General features: G+C 46.9%; 1 protein-coding gene across 1 annotated transcript in view; it reads right to left on the reverse strand.

Annotated features, from left to right (window-relative positions):
* LOC141056099 (uncharacterized) overlaps nt 1-19,562 on the reverse strand; it is a 146,826-nt gene that overhangs the window by 61,259 nt on the left and 66,005 nt on the right. Inside the window, 3 exon segments of the mRNA XM_073552754.1 lie at nt 1,565-1,688; nt 1,772-1,951; nt 3,293-3,396. Coding sequence (XP_073408855.1) covers nt 1,565-1,688; nt 1,772-1,951; nt 3,293-3,396 — 408 coding nt within the window.

Raw genomic sequence — 19,562 nt, forward strand, 5'->3', positions numbered from 1 at the left:
TTTTTGCTTTGTTTTTTATTTTTATTTTTTAAGGGGTTCGCTAAAGGGGTTAACTAATGGGACAGCTTTATAGGGCGGGTCGTTACGGACACGGTGATACCAAATATGTGTACTTTTATTGTTTTGTTTTTTTTATTTCCAAAAAATGAATTTATTACGGAATATTTTTTTTAAAATTTATTTAGCAATTTTTTATAAATTATATTTACACTTTTTTTTTACTTTATTACATAGTCCCAGGGGAGACATCACTGTCTAGTGTCAGATCGCTGATCTGACACATCACAGATCGCTGTGACAGATCAGCGATCTGACACAGGCACTGCAGAAGGCTTCCTCATGCCTGCGCTTTGCAGGCACTGAGGAAGCGGGCTCCCTGCAGGCCCCCGAAGGTCCCTGTCGCCATATTGGATCTGGGGACCTGCAGGGAAGGAGGCCCCCGCAGCAGTGCTGCACATCGCGCTTCTGCGGGGGTCTCAGGGAAGCACGGAGGGAGCCCCCTCCCTGTCGATTCTTCCCTAAACCCCTGGTACACTGCGATCTTGTTTGATCGCAGTGTGCCAGGGCTTAACGTGCCGGGGGTGGTCTGTGACCGCCCCTGACACATAGTGCCGGGTGTCAGCTGTGATAATCAGCTGACACCCGGCCGCGATCAGCGGCGCTCCCCCCGTGAGTGCCGCTGATCGCTATGACGTACTATCCCGTCCATGGGCACAGGGGCCCGGGTCCTATGGACGGGATAGTACGTCAGATGTCAGGAAGGGATATTAATTACAGGGGGACCCCATGTCATTTTTTTCTTTTTTTTTTTTTTGGGGGGGGGGGGGGGGGGAGGGGAGTCCTCCATTTTAGTAACCAGCAAAGGCTTAGTATAATGCAGTGAGCTGATATTAAATAGATTGGGAAGATCCATGTGTATCACCTGCTTTCCAGGCTATAAACATCAGCCCCCCCCAGCTGTCCTCTTTCCCTCTACTGGTTAATAAAATTTCAGGGGATCCCAAGCCATTTTTTTTCATAAATGTGTTTATTAATTAAATACATGTACAGTAAGTTATACGCACACTGTAGTAATTATATATGTCACTGACATCTTTATATCGATCTATTCTATGTGTATATATCTATTCTATTCTGGTGGGTCATGCTCTAATTTTACTGTTCGCAGCTGACGGAATGTTGGGTTTTCAAGAAGATGGGTGCGTAAAAATCGGACCGCTCATGCATGGTCTGAGTGTTGTGCGAACTTTTTTTCTCGCACCCACTGACATGTATTGGCGATTGAGATCCGAAATTCGCTTCCACTAGCAGCATGATACGATTTTTTTTCTCAGTCCGGTCACAATCCGATCTGAGCTGATAAAAAAAAATCACAGATGAACACTGAATCATTGGATAACATTAGTCCTAATGCAATCAGATTTTTTTTTATCGGATTGCATTCGTCCGATTTCATCGCAAGTGTGAGCGAGCCCTAAGGCCGGGTTTCATAGATGTACCAAGATGGCAGTGACAAAAGCGGGGAAGAGGTTAAATGATATGTGTATGTAGTCATGTCTATTACCTGGTGATGTGCGGGGCTGGTGGTCCACCACCATCACATCCTCATACCGATCCTTGTGTTCTTCTAGATACTCCCACTCCTCCATGGAGAAGTAGACGGTGACGTCCTGACACCTTACAGGAACCTGCCACATACAATGATACCGTCATCTACCCGATCCCTTCATACCGTCACTGTATAATGTCCCAGCATTCCCAGCGGTGTCACCTCTCCAGTCAGCAGCTCAATCATCTTGTAGGTGAGTTCTAGGATCTTCTGGTCATTGATGTCCTCATGTATCCGGGGATGAGGTGGAGGCCCGGTGATTGGGCTCAGGGTTCCTCCTCGTCCATCAGACCCAGGAGCCTGATAGCGATCACTAGAGGTCTTCTTCACCACCGTGTAATCCTGTGTATGGAGATATTAATAAATATCATTTCCAGATTTTTCCCCTCTCCAGCTACATCCATCTGTTAATACATAATGATGTGCACACCCAAAACTGAAGAGACAACGCAAGACCAAGTTATGAGTGCACCTATGTACAAAGAAAATATATCACATTTACCTGACATGAATTTAAATGCAAGGCCAAAAATAAAATATTAGTGCATCATTAATGCAGATAAGCAATGGTGTCCTGTATCCACCCGCCCCAAAAAACAAGGTATGAGGGTCAAAAGGAGGCTTTGTGCAAATAGACAATAATTCCAGGATTTACAAAAATGCTGAACCCCTACAAATACAGAAATCAATACATAGATCAAGTGTGAAAAAATATACATGCGAAACAGATGGAAAAAGACTGGTAAAGTGCAATGTATCCCCTTATAACAATGGAAGAACTAGATGCAAATTAGCATCAGGGCACAACGCAAAAGAGATAATATGAAAAAGTCCTGTTGTAAGATTGGGGAGGACCCGAAGATGAGGTATGGAAGGAAAAGATGCCAGGTGTTTCGCTGCTCTAATGCAGCTTCCTCAGGGGTATATAATTTATTTTATTTACCCCTGAGGAAGCTGCATTAGAGCTGTACCACACTCGGAGTCACTAGCTCATTTACAGCTAGTGTTTCAATCAGTATACTGGAATTTATTGCATGTTAACTATTAACACAAGCTGTAAATGAGCTAGTGACCCCAAATGTTTCACTGCTTTACTTCCTCAGGGGTTAATAAAATGTATTATTTACCGCTGAGGAAGTAGCATTAGAGTAGTGAAACACATGGGCTCGTTTCCTTCCACAACTCGAGTTCAGGTCCTCCCCACTCTTACATCAGCACTTTTTCATATAACCGGTTATGCATTGTGCCCTGATGCTCATTTACAGCTCGTGTTGCCATTGATATACTGGGATACATCGCACATTACAAGCCGGTTTGGTTCTTCCTTCACTAACGCTTTATAATAGCCAGAATTTCATTCCTTGCTCAAGGGAGGACCCCTATTCTTTGACCCTGAAGCCTTCTTTTTGGGGAGTGTGGATACAGGATGCCATTACTCATCTGCACTATTGATGCAGCCTATCAGCGATGTTTTATCCTCGTTCTTTTATCATGTTAAATAAAGATGATATATTACTTTCTGCACACGGATGTGCGCGGAGCTGCTTATTTATGTGCCTCTTTGGTTTCTGGTGTCTATGATTTGTATGTATGTATGATATTGGTGGGGGTGCTCGGCCGCACTCCTGACTTTTCATTGCTTCCATTAGAATGGTGTAAAGTGACGTCATCAGAATCTCTCACCTCTCCTGTTAAATGGAAGAGGATCTCTAGGGTGAGCTTTAATATCCTCTCTGCCATCTTGCCTTGGTCCCGATTCATCCTCTATGGGTCAATCAGGAAATGATCTAAGCAACACGAATAGAAAGAAGAGAAGTAAAAAAAAAAAATCTGATATAAAAATACAATTACAGGAGATGGTACAGATGTAAAAAAAAAAAAATAATGAAAAAGAAAATTGGTGCAATTTTTTGCATTTCTTTCTTTTTCATACACTTACTCCATGATCACTATATGGACAGAACTGTAAAAAAAAAATCTTGCTAACGATCCATTTGCACTGTACAATTATCATTCCATGATAATCAAGAAGCGGCTGATTCCCCGACGGACGAGTAAAACTCTTGTTCGTCAGGTGAAATGATCATTTGCGCTGCAGATGAGGACATGGTTCATGGCAGCGCATCGCTCTGTGTAGTGGTTACAATCACGACTGTATAACTGTTGTGGACACCAGTTTTGGGCCATTTTCCAAACTGAAGATAAAAAGAAAGTCTCATATGCGTATCACTAAGCATGAGACATCTCCTGCATTGCGGCTCAGGCTGACTTTTAAAGTCAGGCGCCAGATGCTACATAAAAACTCATCCACAAGAGGAAAGACTTTCCACTGCCGCCTGACCCCGTGGTTCTCTGCTTTCCTGCATGAGATAATCTAAGAAGACAAAGAGGCATGCAGGCAACACGGCAGAGCAGAACTACGGGCCAGATAGCTGCTCTGCTCCTGTTCCTGCAGTCCTATGTAAAACCACAGAACTGAAAATGTCTTAACACCACAGTACATCACCAGCTATGGCTGTACAGAGAAGTATTATTATTACTTATTATTATAGCGCCATTTATTCCATGGCACTTTACATGTGAGGATGGGTATTCATAATACATACAAGTACAGTAATCTTAAACAATACAAGTCACGACTGGTACAGGAGGAGAGAGGACCCTGCCCGCGAGGGCTCACAATCTACAAGGGATAAGAGAGGACCCTGCCCGCGAGGGCTCACAATCTACAAGGGATGGGTGATAATACAGTAGGCGAGGGTAGAGCTGGTCGTGCAGCGGTTTGGTCGATCGGTGGTTACTGCAGGTTGTAGGCTTGTCGGAAGAGGTGGGTCTTCAGGTTCTTTTTGAAGGTTTCCATGGTAAGCGAGAGTCTGATTGTTACGACTCCTGGAGTGGACCCTCTGAGTCACGATACCAACCCACCCTGAGCGAGATCACTTAGTGCACCCATCCCTTATACAGGGAGCGTCAGGGGCAGACCCAGGGGGATAAAGTACCGTGACTGCTGGTACCAGGTGGCCGGCTCGAAGGAGACTGAGAAGGTTACGAAAAACTGGAACGCACGCTGGATGCAAGAGAGCGCAGAACGCACACAGGGAAGCGCGCTGAATACAGGAGAGCGCAGAATGCACACAGGGTAGCACGCTGGACACAGGAGAGCACAGACCGCATACTGGGAAGCGCGATGGATACAGGAGAGCACAGAGCGCACACTGGGAAGCACGCTGGATACAAGAGAGCACAGAGCGCACACTGGGAAGCGCGATGCAGGAGAGCGCAGAGCGCACACAGGGTAGCACGCTGGATACAGGAGATCCCAGAGTGCACACTGGGAAGCATGCGTGATACAGGAGAGGGCAGAGCGCACACAGGGTAGCACGCTGGATACATGAGAGCGCAGAGCGCACACTGGGAAGCGCTCTGGATACAGGAGAGCACAGAGCGCACACTGGGAAGCGCTCTGGATACAGGAGAGTGCACACTGGGAAGCGCGCTGGATACAGGAGAGTGCACACTGGGAAGCGCGCTGGATACAGGAGAGCGCAGAGCACACACTGGGAAGCGCGCTGGATACAGGAGAGTGCAGAGTGCACACTGGGAAGCATGCTGGATACAGGAAAGCACAGAGCGCACACAGGGTAGCACGTTAGATACAGGAGAGCGCACACTGGGAAGCACGCTGGATACAGGAGAGCACAGAGCACACACTAGGAAGCGCGCTGGATACAGGAGAGCACAGAGTGCACACTGGGAAGCATGCTGGATACAGGAGAGCGCAGAGCGCACACAGGGTAGCACGCTGGATACTGGAGAGCGCACACTGGGAAGCACGCTGGATACAGGAGAGCACAGAGCACACACTGGGAAGTGCGCTGGATACAGGAGTGTGCAGAGCGCACACTGGGAAGCGCTCTGGATACAGGAGAGCACAGAGCGCACACTGGGAAGCGCTCTGGATACAGGAGAGTGCACACTGGGAAGCGCGCTGGATACAGGAGAGTGCACACTGGGAAGCGCGCTGGATACAGGAGAGCGCAGAGCACACACTGGGAAGCGCGCTGGATACAGGAGAGTGCAGAGTGCACACTGGGAAGCATGCTGGATACAGGAGAGCGCAGAGCGCACACAGGGTAGCACGCTGGATACAGGAGAGCGCACACTGGGAAGCACGCTGGATACAGGAGTGTGCAGAGTGCACACTGGGAAGCGCGCGGGATACAGGAGAGCGCAAAGCGCACACTGGGAAGCACGCTGGATACAGGAGAGCACAGAGCGCACACTCGGAAGCGCGCTGGATACAGGAGAGCACAGAGCGCACACAGGGTAGCACGCTGGATACAGGAGAGCGCAGAACGCACACTGGGAACCGCGCGGGATACAGGAAAGCGCAGAACACACACTGGGAAGCACGCTGGATACAGGAGAGTGCACACTGGAAAGCACGCGGGATACAGGAGAGCGCAGAGTGCACACTGGGAAGCGCGCTGGATACAGGAGAGCACAGAGCGCACACAGGGTAGCACGCTGGACACAGGAGAGTGCAGAGCGTACACTGGGAAGCACAAGAGCACAGAGTGCACACAGGGAAGCACGCTAGAAAAGAAGAGCAGAGTGCGCATAGGAAGGCACACTGGGACCTGAGAATCAGAAGAGCACCAGCGCTGGAATCAACACTGGCCTAGAACAGATGCTAAAGTAAGCAGCCTGATATACCTGTTGCAGCTGCACGTGGAGGAGGACTTCCAGGTCAGGCAGCATAAAGACCGGAGGAGGCACAAGGCCGCGGCCTAAGCATCTGGGTGCGGGTGCCCGGCGGATGAGATCCCCAACGCGCCTGCCAAGCCGGAAACTGAGGAGAGACCACCGGAGGTGCCCAGCCAGCGGCACCCCGGGGGAACGCGGTGAGTATCCCGGGACCAGGGCTGTGGAGTCGGAGTCGGAGTCGTGGAGTCGGAGTCAGAGTTAGTTTTGGTTGGAGTCGGAGTCGGTAGAAATGTACCGACTCCGACTCCAGCTTTAAAAAAAATGTATTAATATTTCATAATTGAACTTTCATATGAATTTTATAAATGTTACTCAAATATATATGTTCTATCAAACTATGAACAACAGTGATAAGCAGTTCTGCTGGAGATAGAGACATTTCTTACTTCTTGTGTGTCACTGTTCTCCACTGCCCTTATCTAATCTTATACTTGGTTAACCTCATGCTGCCCCAACCCCCCTACTTACAATGTATGAAACTGAAAGTGAAAATGTGTTGCAAATTCTTAGTAGTAAAGCTCCTCCTCTAGACTAGATCATACTAGGTGTGCGTCTTCCAAGCATCTCACAGCTGCCTGCTACTCAGAAGAGGAAGACTGTAAGAAGTATTATCCTTTCAACAAACTTTGCATCAGTTAACTGTGAGTACATGAGGAATAATAACAGTATTACTGATCACTACATCAGTTGTATGACCTGGCAATAATTTTGTACAATTGTTTTTAGGAAAAACAATTGTTATTTGGATTGTGAATGCAGAATTAAAAACCTGAGAATGTCAAAGAAGCATCACATTAAATCAGCTGTATTTGAACATTTCACCATCACTCAAGATAGAAAACATTATGTCTGTCAGTGTATGACAAATGATCCAGACGAAAACAAATGCTGTGAAGCCAAGATGAGTGCATATTCAGGCGAAGATAAAAATGCTCCTACCAGAGCTTCTAATCTAAAGAGACATTTACAGCGCTTTCATCCAGAAGTACTGAAAGCAGTGGATGAGAAAGACTGCATCCAAACCAATGAACCAGTGCCCAGCTCTTCCAGCCAAACAAAGGAGCAGAGAACTTTGCAGCCATCAGTTGCAAGATATTTTGTCAGTGACAAAGTTACTGTGACAATGACAGTAGATACATTTAAAAAACATCATAGAGCTTGTTGTAAAGGATAGTGTGCCTATTTCATTATTTTCACGACCAGCTTTTATGTGTCTGAATGGGGAAATGGCCCGCAAGCTTGGTGTTTCTCTGGAGAGAGAGAGTATTAGAAAATTAGTAATCGAAGAAGCTTTTAAACAAAAGGAAGAACTTAAAAAAACTCTCAAGGGACGCTTTCTGTTTCTTAAAATGGATGCCTGCACACGTCACAGAGTGAACTATTTTGCCATCAATGTCCGATTTGTTTGTGACAAAAATGAAATAGTTACCAAGACATTGGCAGTAAAAAAGACACCAAAGCTCATCACACCAGTGAGTTTCTCCAGGTCTTGGTGGAAAAGGTTCTTCAAGACTATGAACTTAAAAAAGAGCAAGTTCTTTCTGTCGTAACTGACAATGCTTCAAATATAAGTACTATTAAGCTAATGAATGAGAGTAATGATGGTGACCAGCAGCTAGAAGAACATTCTGGGTCCACAGACACAGAAATGTTTGAAATAGAGGAACACAGTATTGTAACTGAGGAGCAAACTGAAGTTGCTTCAGATGAACAGCAACATGATAGTTTAGATGATCTTGTTGAAACTGTGTCAATATGTTCTTTCATTCATCACATGCGCTGTGTTGTGCATACGCTACAGCTGGCTATAAGAGACAGTCTGCAAGAAGGACATGCTGCTGCACTGATTGGCAAGGTGAGAAAATTGGCTACTGTTGCCAGAACCCCTAAAGTTGACTCAATTTTGAAGAGACGTGCTGGAAAAGGGGCAATTATTGATCAAGCCACACGATGGGGCAGTAATTACTTAATGATTCAGCGCTTGGTTGAACTGAAAATCTTTCTTGTAGACATGGCTAACCCTCAACTGACGCTAAATGAAAGTCAGTGGAATCAGGTGACTGAGCTGGAAAAATTGCTAGAGCACCCATTTACAGTGACTAAAAAAATTACAAGCAGAGGACTTAACTCCAGGTATTTTCTTAAAGGAGTGGAAGAACCTGATGTTTCGCCTGTCCCAAAGAGGAGGGTTAATTGCAAGTGGCATTGCTACATCAATGAAACGGAGAGGAGCTACTATTACAAAATAACATTCTTTTGGCAGCTGTTTATGTAGACCCAATGCATCGGATTCTTCTAGATGATCAACAGCTAAGTAAAGGAAAAGAAGCTCTGTTTGAAATAGCAGTAAGGATGAAAGGGTTGCAGAACAGTCAGGAGGAACAAGAAGAATTTGGTCGTCCTGCCACATCTTCACCCTCATCATCAACTGATGAAGAATTTAATTTCGAAAAATATTTGGCTCACAAGGACCGTGCAAAGCGTTCCCGCATAGAAGAAGAGTCATACCCATCAAGGAACACAGCCAGTACATTTCAGCAGAATTTTTCATGTGCACTAAAAGAAATTGAGAAATTTGACCGTTCATCAAAAATAACAGTGCAACAAGCGATTCCTCTGTATCCTGACATTGTCAGAGATGTTGCCCGAGTGGTTACTGCTTTGCCACCAACACAAGTTAGTGTAGAGAGGTTGTTCTCTGCTCTCAAAATAATTAGATCAGATTTGAGGGCATCCATGAAGGAGGATCTGACAGAGGCAATACTTTTTCTGAGGACAAATTTATAGATTTCTTCTTATTAACTGCATAAAAGTGTTTATTGCATATTTACTTACAGTTTAGAAAAGTTTATAAAAGTTATTTGCTATATTCTAATTGTACTCTAATAAATGTAGTTTTTGCTCTAAGTGGTCTGATTACTTATATGATGGTGAGAAACTGAATAAGCACGATGTTTAATATTTTACTACAGTAAATTTGTTGTTATGAATTGGCCATTTATGAAGGAGTCGGAGCCGGAGCCTGATAAAATCCAGGAGTCGGAGTCGCAACTGTGGCTTACCGACTCCACAGCCCTGCCCGGGACAAGGGGGCAGATGGCGCCGTAACACTGATATGTTGGGGTAGAGAGTTTCAAAGTAGGGGGGATGCGCGGGAGAAATCTTGTATGCGATTGTGGGAAGAGGCGATAAGAGGGGAGTAGAGAAGGAGATCTTGTGAGGATCGGAGGTACAGGTAAACCTACGTCTGTCAGACTGAGCTCTGCTACACTGTCAGATCAGCAGGTGATAGGTTAATGGAAAACCATAGTGCACACAGATGTAGTAGAGCTGTGTGTGTACAGTTAGGTCCATATATATTTGGACAGAGACAACATTTTTCTAATTTTGGTTCTAGACATTACCACAATGAATTTTAAACAAAACAATTCAGATGCAGTTGAAGTTCAGACTTTCAGCTTTCATTTGAGGGTATCCAGATTAACATTGGATGAAGGGTTTAGGAGTTTCAGCTCCTTAACATGTGCCACCCTGTTTTTAAAGTGACCAAAAGTAATTGGACAGATTAAATAATTGTAAATAAAATGTTCATTTCTAGTACTTGGTTGAAAACCCTTTGTTGGCAATGACTGCCTGAAGTCTTGAACTCATGGACATCATCAGACGCTGTGTTTCCTCCTTTTTGATGCTCTGCCAGGCCTTCACTGCGGTGGTTTTCAGTTGCTGTTTGTTTGTGGGCCTTTCTGTCTGAAGTTTAGTCTTTAACAAGTGAAATGCATGCTCAATTGGGCTGAGATCAGGTGACTGACTTGGCCATTGAATAATATTCCACTTTTTTGCTTTAATAAACTCCTGGGTTGCTTTGGCTTTATGTTTTGGGTCATTGTCCATCTGTAGTATGAAACGACGACCAATCAGTTTGGCTGCATTTGACTGGATCTGAGCACACAGTATGGCTCTGAATACCTCAGAATTCATTCGGCTGCTTCTGTCCTGTGTCACATCATCAATAAACACTAGTGACCCAGTGCCACTGGCAGCCATGCATGCCCAGGCCATCACACTGCCTCCGCCGTGTTTTACAGATGATGTGGTATGCTTTGGATCATGAGCTGTACCACGCCTTCGCCATACTTTTCTCTTTCCATCATTCTGGTAGAGGTTGATCTTGGTTTCATCTGTCCAAAGAATGTTCTTCCAGAACTATGCTGGCTTTTTTTAGATGTTATTTAGCAAAGTCCAGTCTAGCCTTTTGATTCTTGATGCTTATGAGTGGCTTGCACCGTGCAGTGATCCCTCTGTATTCACTTTCATGCAGTCTTCTCTTTATGGTAGATTTGGATATTGATACGCCTGCCTCCTGGAGAGTGTTGGTCACTTGGTTGGCTGTTGTGAAGCGGTTTCTCTGCACCATGGAGATTATTCTGCGATCATCCACCACTGTTGTCTTCCGTGGGCGCCCAGGTCTTTTTGCGTTGATGAGTTCACCTGTCATGATCTCAGTGCGGGTTTGACTCGCACACGTGGGGTTAATGTATGGAACCAGTACTGATGACTGGCATTTCTGGGGTTAAAGGTTGTGATCCCGGTGCAGGCTTACCTGCACACCTGGGGCTATGATTGTGGCCTCTCCCTGGTTCTGGGGGAGGCTTCTTATAGCCTCAGGACTCTCCCATCCCTGTCAGTTATACTTTCGCCCTTGGCATTGTGTGGTGACCCCTGAGTGTGTTTGTGCTGTGTTCTGGTTACTTGATTCTCTGTGTATGACTCGGTCTGTTCCCTGGATATCGCTTTGGATTCTGCCTGGTACCTCCTATGTCTGTTTGGTTTTGATCTCTGCTTGGCCCTGATTATCCGCTCTGTCTCATCCCTGGTACTGTACTGTGATCCTGTGTATGACCTTTGGCTTTGTCTGACCTCCCGTCTGTTTATCCCTCCTGTACCTCGTTTAGCACTGCTTCTGTACTCAGGACACGCGCACTGGCTCTATGAGCAAGTGTAGTGCGGTGTCTCTGACATTATAACTGACCATTTCAGTTTGTTTTTTTCTCTGAAAGGAGAAAAAAAAAAAAAAAAAAAGTGTGTGTTATCCTCATGGATCCCATACAAGCCTTGGCTGATCAGGTCAAGCACCTGACCCAAATGTTCCATAAGCTCAATGTGGAACAACGCACAATGGCCCAGACCCAGCAACAGTTGGTGGTTACTGTGCAGGGGGCTGTCGATGCAGGGGCTTCTAGTTCTGGGGGTAGGGATGTGTCATTAGCGTTCCCCGAATCTCCGGTCAAATTGCCAGACCCTTTCTCAGGGGATAAAAAGGAGTTCAGGTCTTTCAGAGAAGGATGCAAGCTTTTTTTTTCTCTAAGGCCCCGCTCCTCCGGGGATGAGTTCCAGAGGGTGGGGGTCATTATTTCCCTACTTCGGGGGGCTCCGCAAGCATGGGCTTTCTCTCTGTCTTCCTCTGCTCCTGAACGTATGTCAGTGAACGCATTCTTTGAGGCCCTCGGGCACATTTATGATGAACCTGACCGAGTGCGATTGGCAGAGGACATGTTGATGAGTGTCTGTCAGGGGAAACACTCAGCTGAGTGGTTTTGCTCTGAGTTCCGCCGCTGGGCGGCAGAGGTCTCCTGGAGCGACGCCGCACTCTGAGGACTCTTTCGCAGAGGCTTGTCCGAGCGGCTGCAGGATGCTTTGGCTTTACATCCCCCACCTAACTCTCTTGAGCATGCCATGACCCAGGCCGTCCGGATGGACCGCAGGCTGCGGGCCAGAGGGGTGATGCAGGTGGATACTCCATTATTCCCCAGTGGAAAAGAGACTGCCCCTGAGCCCATGGATGTAGGCGCCCTCTCCCTGAAGGATACGGAGAGGAAACGCCGGAAGGACAAGCAGTTATACTTTTACTGCGGTAAAACGGGACATTGGAAAAGGGAGTGCCCGAATTTCCCGTCTTCAATCCCGGTCGGCGGGAAATGACTAGGTCTGGGTAGTCAACGGGGAGGCTGCTCAGACCCTCAGGTACCATTTTCCTCATTTTCTAAAGTAGTACTGCCTGTGGAACTGTTTGTGGATGGTAGTTCTTTTTCCTCTACAGCCTTCGTGGACTGCGGATCATCTATTAACCTCATTGACTCCCAATTGGTCACACACTGCAAGATAGGGACAGTTAGGCTCAAGGTTCCGATCAAGGTGATGGCCATTGACTCATCTCCCCTCATTAAGGAGGGAATTCGCTTTATGTCTGATGTGTTTTCGCTCAGAGTGGGCGCTACTCATGTGGAAAACATAAGTTGTTTTGTGCTGGACAATCTACCTGCAGGGTTGGTGTTGGGCATGCCCTGGTTACAACGCCATAACCCAGTTATTAACTGGAAAACGGGAGATTGTTCAATGGGGGTTTAATGATTTTGAGTTATGTGATAAATCCGCACTGCTGGTTGAACCTGTTAAATCTGTGTCTGTATCATCTGTCGAGCTGGAAGGTATTCCGGAATGCCTGAAGGACTTCGAAGATGTATTTTCCGAAAGCGAGGCCGAGACGTTACCACCACATAGACCCTTTGACTGCGCTATTGAGCTGGTCCCGGGGGCTAAATTACCCAAAGCCCGTCTGTTTAATTTGTCTGGTCCTGAGCGCTTGGCTATGAAGGAGTACATTACTGAAAGTCTGCGCAAAGGACACATACGTCCTTCAGTCTCACCTGTGGCGGCAGGTTTCTTTTTTGTAAAGAAAAAAGATGGCGGGTTACGTCCCTGTCTCGACTTCCGGGAGCTTAATCAAATTACTGTACGGACTACATACCCCCTTCCGTTGATTCCCGATTTATGTAACCAACTATCAGGGGCAAAGTGGTTTTCTAAACTGGACCTTCGGGGGGCATATAATTTGATAAGGGTCCGGGAGGGGGATGAATGGAAAACCGCGTTCCTCACGACCGAGGGACTATTTGAAAATTTAGTCATGCCGTTTGGTCTTACCAACGCCCCTGCCATATTTCAGAATTTCATCAACGTGGTATTCTCAGATCTCATTGGTCGTTCTGTCGTTATCTACTTAGATGATATTTTGATATATTCCCCCGACAAGTATTCTCATTTGGAACATGTACGAACTGTGCTCCAAAAGCTTAGAGAAAATCATTTGTATGCCAAATTGGAGAAATGTGTATTCTGTGTACAAGAGTTGTCCTTTTTGGGGTTAATTGTATCCGGTGAGGGTTTTCGCATGGACCCCAAGAAGGTGCACACGGCCATTGCGGATTGGGTGCAACCCCAAGATCTTTAGGGTCTTCAGCGCTTCTTGGGGTTTGCCAATTATTACCGCAAATTTATCCGGGGGTTTTCGCAAGTGGTCAAACCTCTCACGGATCTTACATGCAAAGGTGCGGATGTGAGAAATTGGTCCTCGCTCGCTAAAGAGGCCTTTGCAACGCTGAAAAAATGTTTTATATCTGCTCCTGTGTTAGTGCAGCCAGATCCGTCCAAACCATTCGTCGTGGAAGTGGACGCCTCTGAGGTGGGGGTGGGGGCAGTTTTGTCCCAAGGGCCTGCCACTCTAACCAACCTCTGGCCATGTGCTTTCTTTTCCAAGAAGTTCTCTGTTGCGGAAAGAAATTACGACGTAGGCAATAGAGAGCTTCTTGCGGTCAAATTGGCGTTTGAAGAATGGAGGCACTTTTTGGAGGGGGCCAATCACCCGGTTACGGTGATCACGGATCACAAAAATTTGTCGTACATTGAGTCTGCTAAAAGACTAACGCCCAGACAGGCCCGTTGGTCACTTTTTTTTTCCCGTTTTCAGTTTACGATTACGTTTCGTCCAGGGTCTAAGAATGTCAAGGCTGATGCCTTATCACGCAGTTTTCAGCCGGTGTCGCCCCCTGAGCCACCGTCCTCCATTCTTCACCCTGGGGTTGTGATAGCAGAGGTCTCATCTGAATTGGAACGGGAGATTCAGTGAGCCCAGTCGCTGGCCCCGGCGGCCAAGCCGGAGGGGAAGTTGTTTGTCCCAGAGCAACTTCGCCTGAAACTCTTGCAGGAGTTCCATGAATCCAAGCTGAGTGCTCACCCTGGTATTTCGGCCACACGTCTGGCAGTGGCTAGGATCTTTTGGTGGCCTACCCTTGGTTCAGACATAAAAAAAATTCATTGCTGGTTGTGGGGTCTGTGCTCGTTCTAAAAGCTCTCATAGCCGGCCGTCAGGGGAGCTGATACCCTTGGCAGTGCCCGAAAGGCCATGGACTCACTTATCCATGGATTTTATTACCAATCTCCCTCCATCTAAGGGTAATACAGTGGTATGGGTAGTGGTGGACAGGTTTTCTAAGCAGGCTCATTTCGTACCCCTGTCCGCACTACTGTCAGCTGAGACGTTGTCCAGGTTGTTTGTGCAGCATGTGGTCCGGTTGCATGGGGTACCCCTGAATGTGGTGTCTGATCGTGGTGTGCAGTTTGTGGCTAAGTTTTGGTGTGCTTTCTGCAAAAAATTAGGTATGTCTCTGTCCTTTTCGTCTGCATACCATCCTGAGAGCAATGGGCAGACGGAGCGCACTAACCAGTCCCTGGAACAGATCCTCAGGTGTCTAACCTCTGCTAGACAGAATGACTGGTGCGATGCACTGCCGTTGGCTGAATTTGCCTTCAATAGTCGGGTGAGTCAATCCACGGGTATGACTCCTTTTTTGATCAATTATGGGTTCAGTCCTCATTTCGGTGAGTTTTCTCGTCTGGATTCGGGGTGTCCCGGGGCTGAGGACTCTGTTCAGCGGTTAAAAGATACATGGGCAGAAGTCCAGCGGCGTATATCTAGGTCTCAAGGCAGGTATACGTTTTTCGCGGACAGGAAACGAACACCTGGTCCCATGTTTCGGGTGGGAGAGAAAGTTTGGCTCTCCACGCGAAACATTAAGTTAAAGATTCCGTCAGCCAAGTTGGGACCCAAATTCATTGGCCCGTACAAGATTGTGGAAAAAATCAATCCAGTGGCGTATAGGCTGTGCCTTCCACCCTCTTTCAAGATCCCTAACGTCTTCCACAAATCTCTACTGAAACCTTCTGAAGCAGTCCGGGGAGACTCCGAGCCTGCTGCTCCTCCTGTTTTGGTCGAGGGGCAGGTGGAGTACGAGGTTGGTCATATCGTAGATTCCAGGTTGGTACGGCGGTCGGTACAGTACCTGGTTCATTGGAAGGGGTATGGACCGGAGGACAGGTCCTGGGTACTGGCCCGGTTGATGCATGCTGATCGCCTGGTGCGGGCTTTCCATGCTAAGTACCCGGGCAAGCCTGGGGGTCCAGAGGCCCCCCGTTGAGAGGGGGGTACTGTCATGATCTCAGTGCGGGTTTGACTCGCACACGTGTGGTTAATGTATGGAACCAGTACTGATGACTGGCATTTCTGGGGTTAAAGGTTGTGATCCCGGTGCAGGCTTACCTGCACACCTGGGGCTATGATTGTGGCCTCTCCCTGGTTCTGGGGGAGGCTTCTTATAGCCTCAGGACGCTCCCATCCCTGTCAGTTATACTTTCGCCCTTGGCATTGTGTGGTGACCCCTGAGTGTGTCTGTGCTGTGATCTGGTTACTTGATTCTCTGTGTATGACTCGGTCTGTTTCCTGGATATCGCTTTGGATTCTGCCTGGTACCTCCTATGTCTGTTTGGTTTTGATCTCTGCTTGGCCCTGATTATCCGCTCGGTCTCATCCCTGGTACTGTGATCCTGTGTATGACCTTTGGCTTTGTCTGACCTCCCGTCTGTTTATCCCTCCTGTACCTCGTTTAGCACTGCTTCTGTACTCAGGACACGCGCACTGGCTCTATGAGCAAGTGTAGTGCGGTGTCTCTGACATCACCAGTGCTTTCTTTCTTTCTCAGGATGGACCAAACTGTAGATTTTGCCACTCCTAATGTTGTAGCAATTTCTCGGACGGGTTTTTCTGTTTTTGAAGCTTAAGGATGGCTTGTTTCACCTGCATGGAGAGCTCCTTTGACCGCTTGTTTCCTTCACAGCAAAACCTTCCAAATGCAAGCACCACACCTCAAATCAACTCCAGGCCTTTTATCTGCTTAATTGAGAATGACATAACGAAGGGATTGCCCACACCTGTCCATGAAATAGCCTTGGAGTCCATTGTCCAATTACTTTTGGTCCCTTTAAAAACAGGGTGGCACATGTTAAGGCGCTGAAACTCCTAAACCCTTCATCCAATTTTAATGTGGATACCCTCAAATGAAAACTGAAAGTCTGAACTTCAACTGCATCTGAATTGTTTTGTTTAAAATTCATTGTGGTAATGTCTAGAACCAAAATTAGAAAAATGTTGTCTCTGTCCAAATATATATGGACCTAACTGTACCTCTGTTCAGCTACGTCTGAGCGCACAATCATTTTACTATATTCCTGGTTTTGCCTAGAACTGTAGCACACACTCAACTCTGCTACATCTACGCACTCTGATTTCACTTCATTGCCTGTGGTTTTACAAAAGACTGAAGGACGCATTGAGTTCCACATAAATACACTGATAATATTGTATAACGCTGGTGCTCAGATGTAGCAGAGTCGAGTTTACTCTTCAGTCCTAAATGAACCCACATGCATTGTATAATAATTAGTGCCAACTTTGTCAGTTGTTTACTAGGATGATGTAGTGGGGATTTTCTGCAGTAAAGCCGAATATATCAAGCATGTAATGTATAGAGATGTAGCAGAGCTGAATTAACTCAAATAAAGTCATTATCATGTTTCTTCAGCAGTTTTATATAGGACAGCAGTCTGTGACTTGACCCTGCTTTATTCACAAAGGGTTAATCCCTCTCCTCAAAAAATTACAACATCTGATTGGTGGAGATCTGACAACTGAGACCCCCCGCGATCCCAAGATTAGAACTTTAGAACCCTGAGAACTGGACCCTGCAGCTTCATCCTGAATGGAGAGGAGGTGCTCCGTTCCGTTGACTTTCTACAGGACTGTTGGAAATAGCTCAGCTGCCCCAAAGACAATGAACGGAGGGAAGACGCAGTATACGCACCTCCTCTTTATTCGGGGCGAGGCTTTGTGGCGCCCGTGCCTGCATGCGTGATATACTTATATATGTATTGACAGGTGAGGGCTGGTTTCTCTGCTAGGAAAACACTGACTCTCCACATTTTATCTGATTCCTTGCTGGAAGATTGTGCACATCCCTGAGAGGGGAGTAGGTGATTCTGAGAGGCTGCAATGTGCTGAGCAGCCAGTGAAGATTTACTTAGAGGTGGGAACATGAAGGTCTGCAGGCAGAGGAGACGAGCGTGCTCTCTCTGCCAGGACAAGCTGCACGAGGCAGGGTAGGGCATCAGTCCCTAGAGCACAGAGACTTCCAGCGTCCGTGCTAATCTGAAAGATCGCTCAGTTTTCATATAACGACAGGGACACTGCTGCAAGAGAGAGTGTTTGCCACAGGATTCAAGCTGCCTGCTCGCTGGAAGGGATCACAGATCCAGCAACTGGGGGTCGGGATAATCCTTGACACTGATCTCTCTTTCAAACCCCATATCCAAGCCCTCTCCACTTCCTGCCAACTTCAACTCAAAAATATTTCACGGATCCGTACATTCCTCAACCAAGAATCTGCAAAAACCCTAGTCCATGCCCTCATCATCTCCCGCCTTGACTACTGCAACCTCCTGCTCTGTGGCATCCCCTCTAACACTCTTGCACCCCTCCAATCAATTCTAAACTCTGCTGCCAGACTAATCCACCTGTCCCCCCGCTATTCCCCGACCTCTCCCCTCTGTCAATCCCTGCACTGGCTTCCCATTACCCAAAGACTGCAGTTCAAAACCCTAACCATGACATACAAAGCCATCCACAACCTGAGTCCTCCATACATCTGTGACCTCATCTCCCAGTAATTACCGGCACGAAACCTTCGATCTTCACAAGATCTCCTTCTGTACTCCCCTCTTATCTCCTCTTCCCACAATCGCATACAAGACTTCTCCCGTGCATCCCCCCTACTCTGGAACGCTCTACCACAACATATCAGACTCTCGCCTACCATGGAAACCTTCAAAAACAACCTGAAGACCGACCTCTTCCGACAAGCCTACAACTTGCAGTAACCACCGATCCACCAAACCACTGCACGACCAGCTCTGCCCTCGCCTACTGTATCCTCACCCATCCCTTGTAGATTGTGAGCCCTCGCGGGCAGGGTCCTCTCTCCTCCTGTACCAGTCGTGACTTGTATTACTTAAGATTACTGTACTTGTATGTATTATGTATGCCCATCATCACATGTAATGCGCCATGGAATAAATGGCGCTATAATAATAAATAATAATAATAATTTCCCAGAGGTATAATTAGCATCAGAAAGGCTTCACTATGTCATAGCAGACTGAACTCTCACCATGCTGGTCTGACCAAAATCATGTATGTGAATCGTATGGAAAATTCTGGAACTGTTGCAGAACTTCAGTGAAAGGTACAAACTGATTATCACCCTGTCTAACGCTGATTATTCTGTTCTGCACCACTCCTGCTCCAACTCCTCTGGGAGCCAGCCCTAGTTGGCAAGAGGTTAATCATCAGGCACTGTCCCTCACCATCTAACGCTCAGGTACCCTGATTAGTGCCCGGCCATACCAGGCTGAACATCCCAACTGGTGTCACGAACCTTAATATTATTATTAACCACACAATTGACAAAGACTGGCGCGCCCCAGGTAGGACTTGACCAGCACTCGGACTGCCGTGACCAAAGTACCATAAAAGCAGCAGCCCGGCCGAGGCGGCAAAGCTTCAGAGTTCAGTTCAAAGGGCTCTTAAGCCTTGATCTCGGGATTGCAGAGTTCAGACATCTAGTGATCAGCAAATTATTCCCCATCCTATGGATAGGAGATAATTTGCTTTTATTTTGGGAATATCCCAAATAAGGCACCCATACACATTGGATAAATCTCATCCAAACACACTGACTTTGGTTGCATCAATCAACCATCTAATGTGTATGGGGGTCTCCCGACTCTCCCCTGAAAAATGATGTCGGAAGGACATAAGGATCCGTCCTGTTGCACATAAAAGATTGATTTTTCTCTTCTCCATGAGCTAAGCTGCGGTCTGAGCGGTTGGGCACCGGCTCACTCACCGCCGAGCGTCCTTGCGTATGGTGGAGTCGGTAACATTAGAGAAAGCTGTCGACAG

The sequence above is a fragment of the Dendrobates tinctorius genome, unplaced genomic scaffold, assembly GCF_039654945.1.
Source record: "Dendrobates tinctorius isolate UK_male_01 unplaced genomic scaffold, ASM3965494v1 ptg000196l, whole genome shotgun sequence".
NCBI classification, from domain to species: Eukaryota; Metazoa; Chordata; class Amphibia; order Anura; family Dendrobatidae; genus Dendrobates; species Dendrobates tinctorius.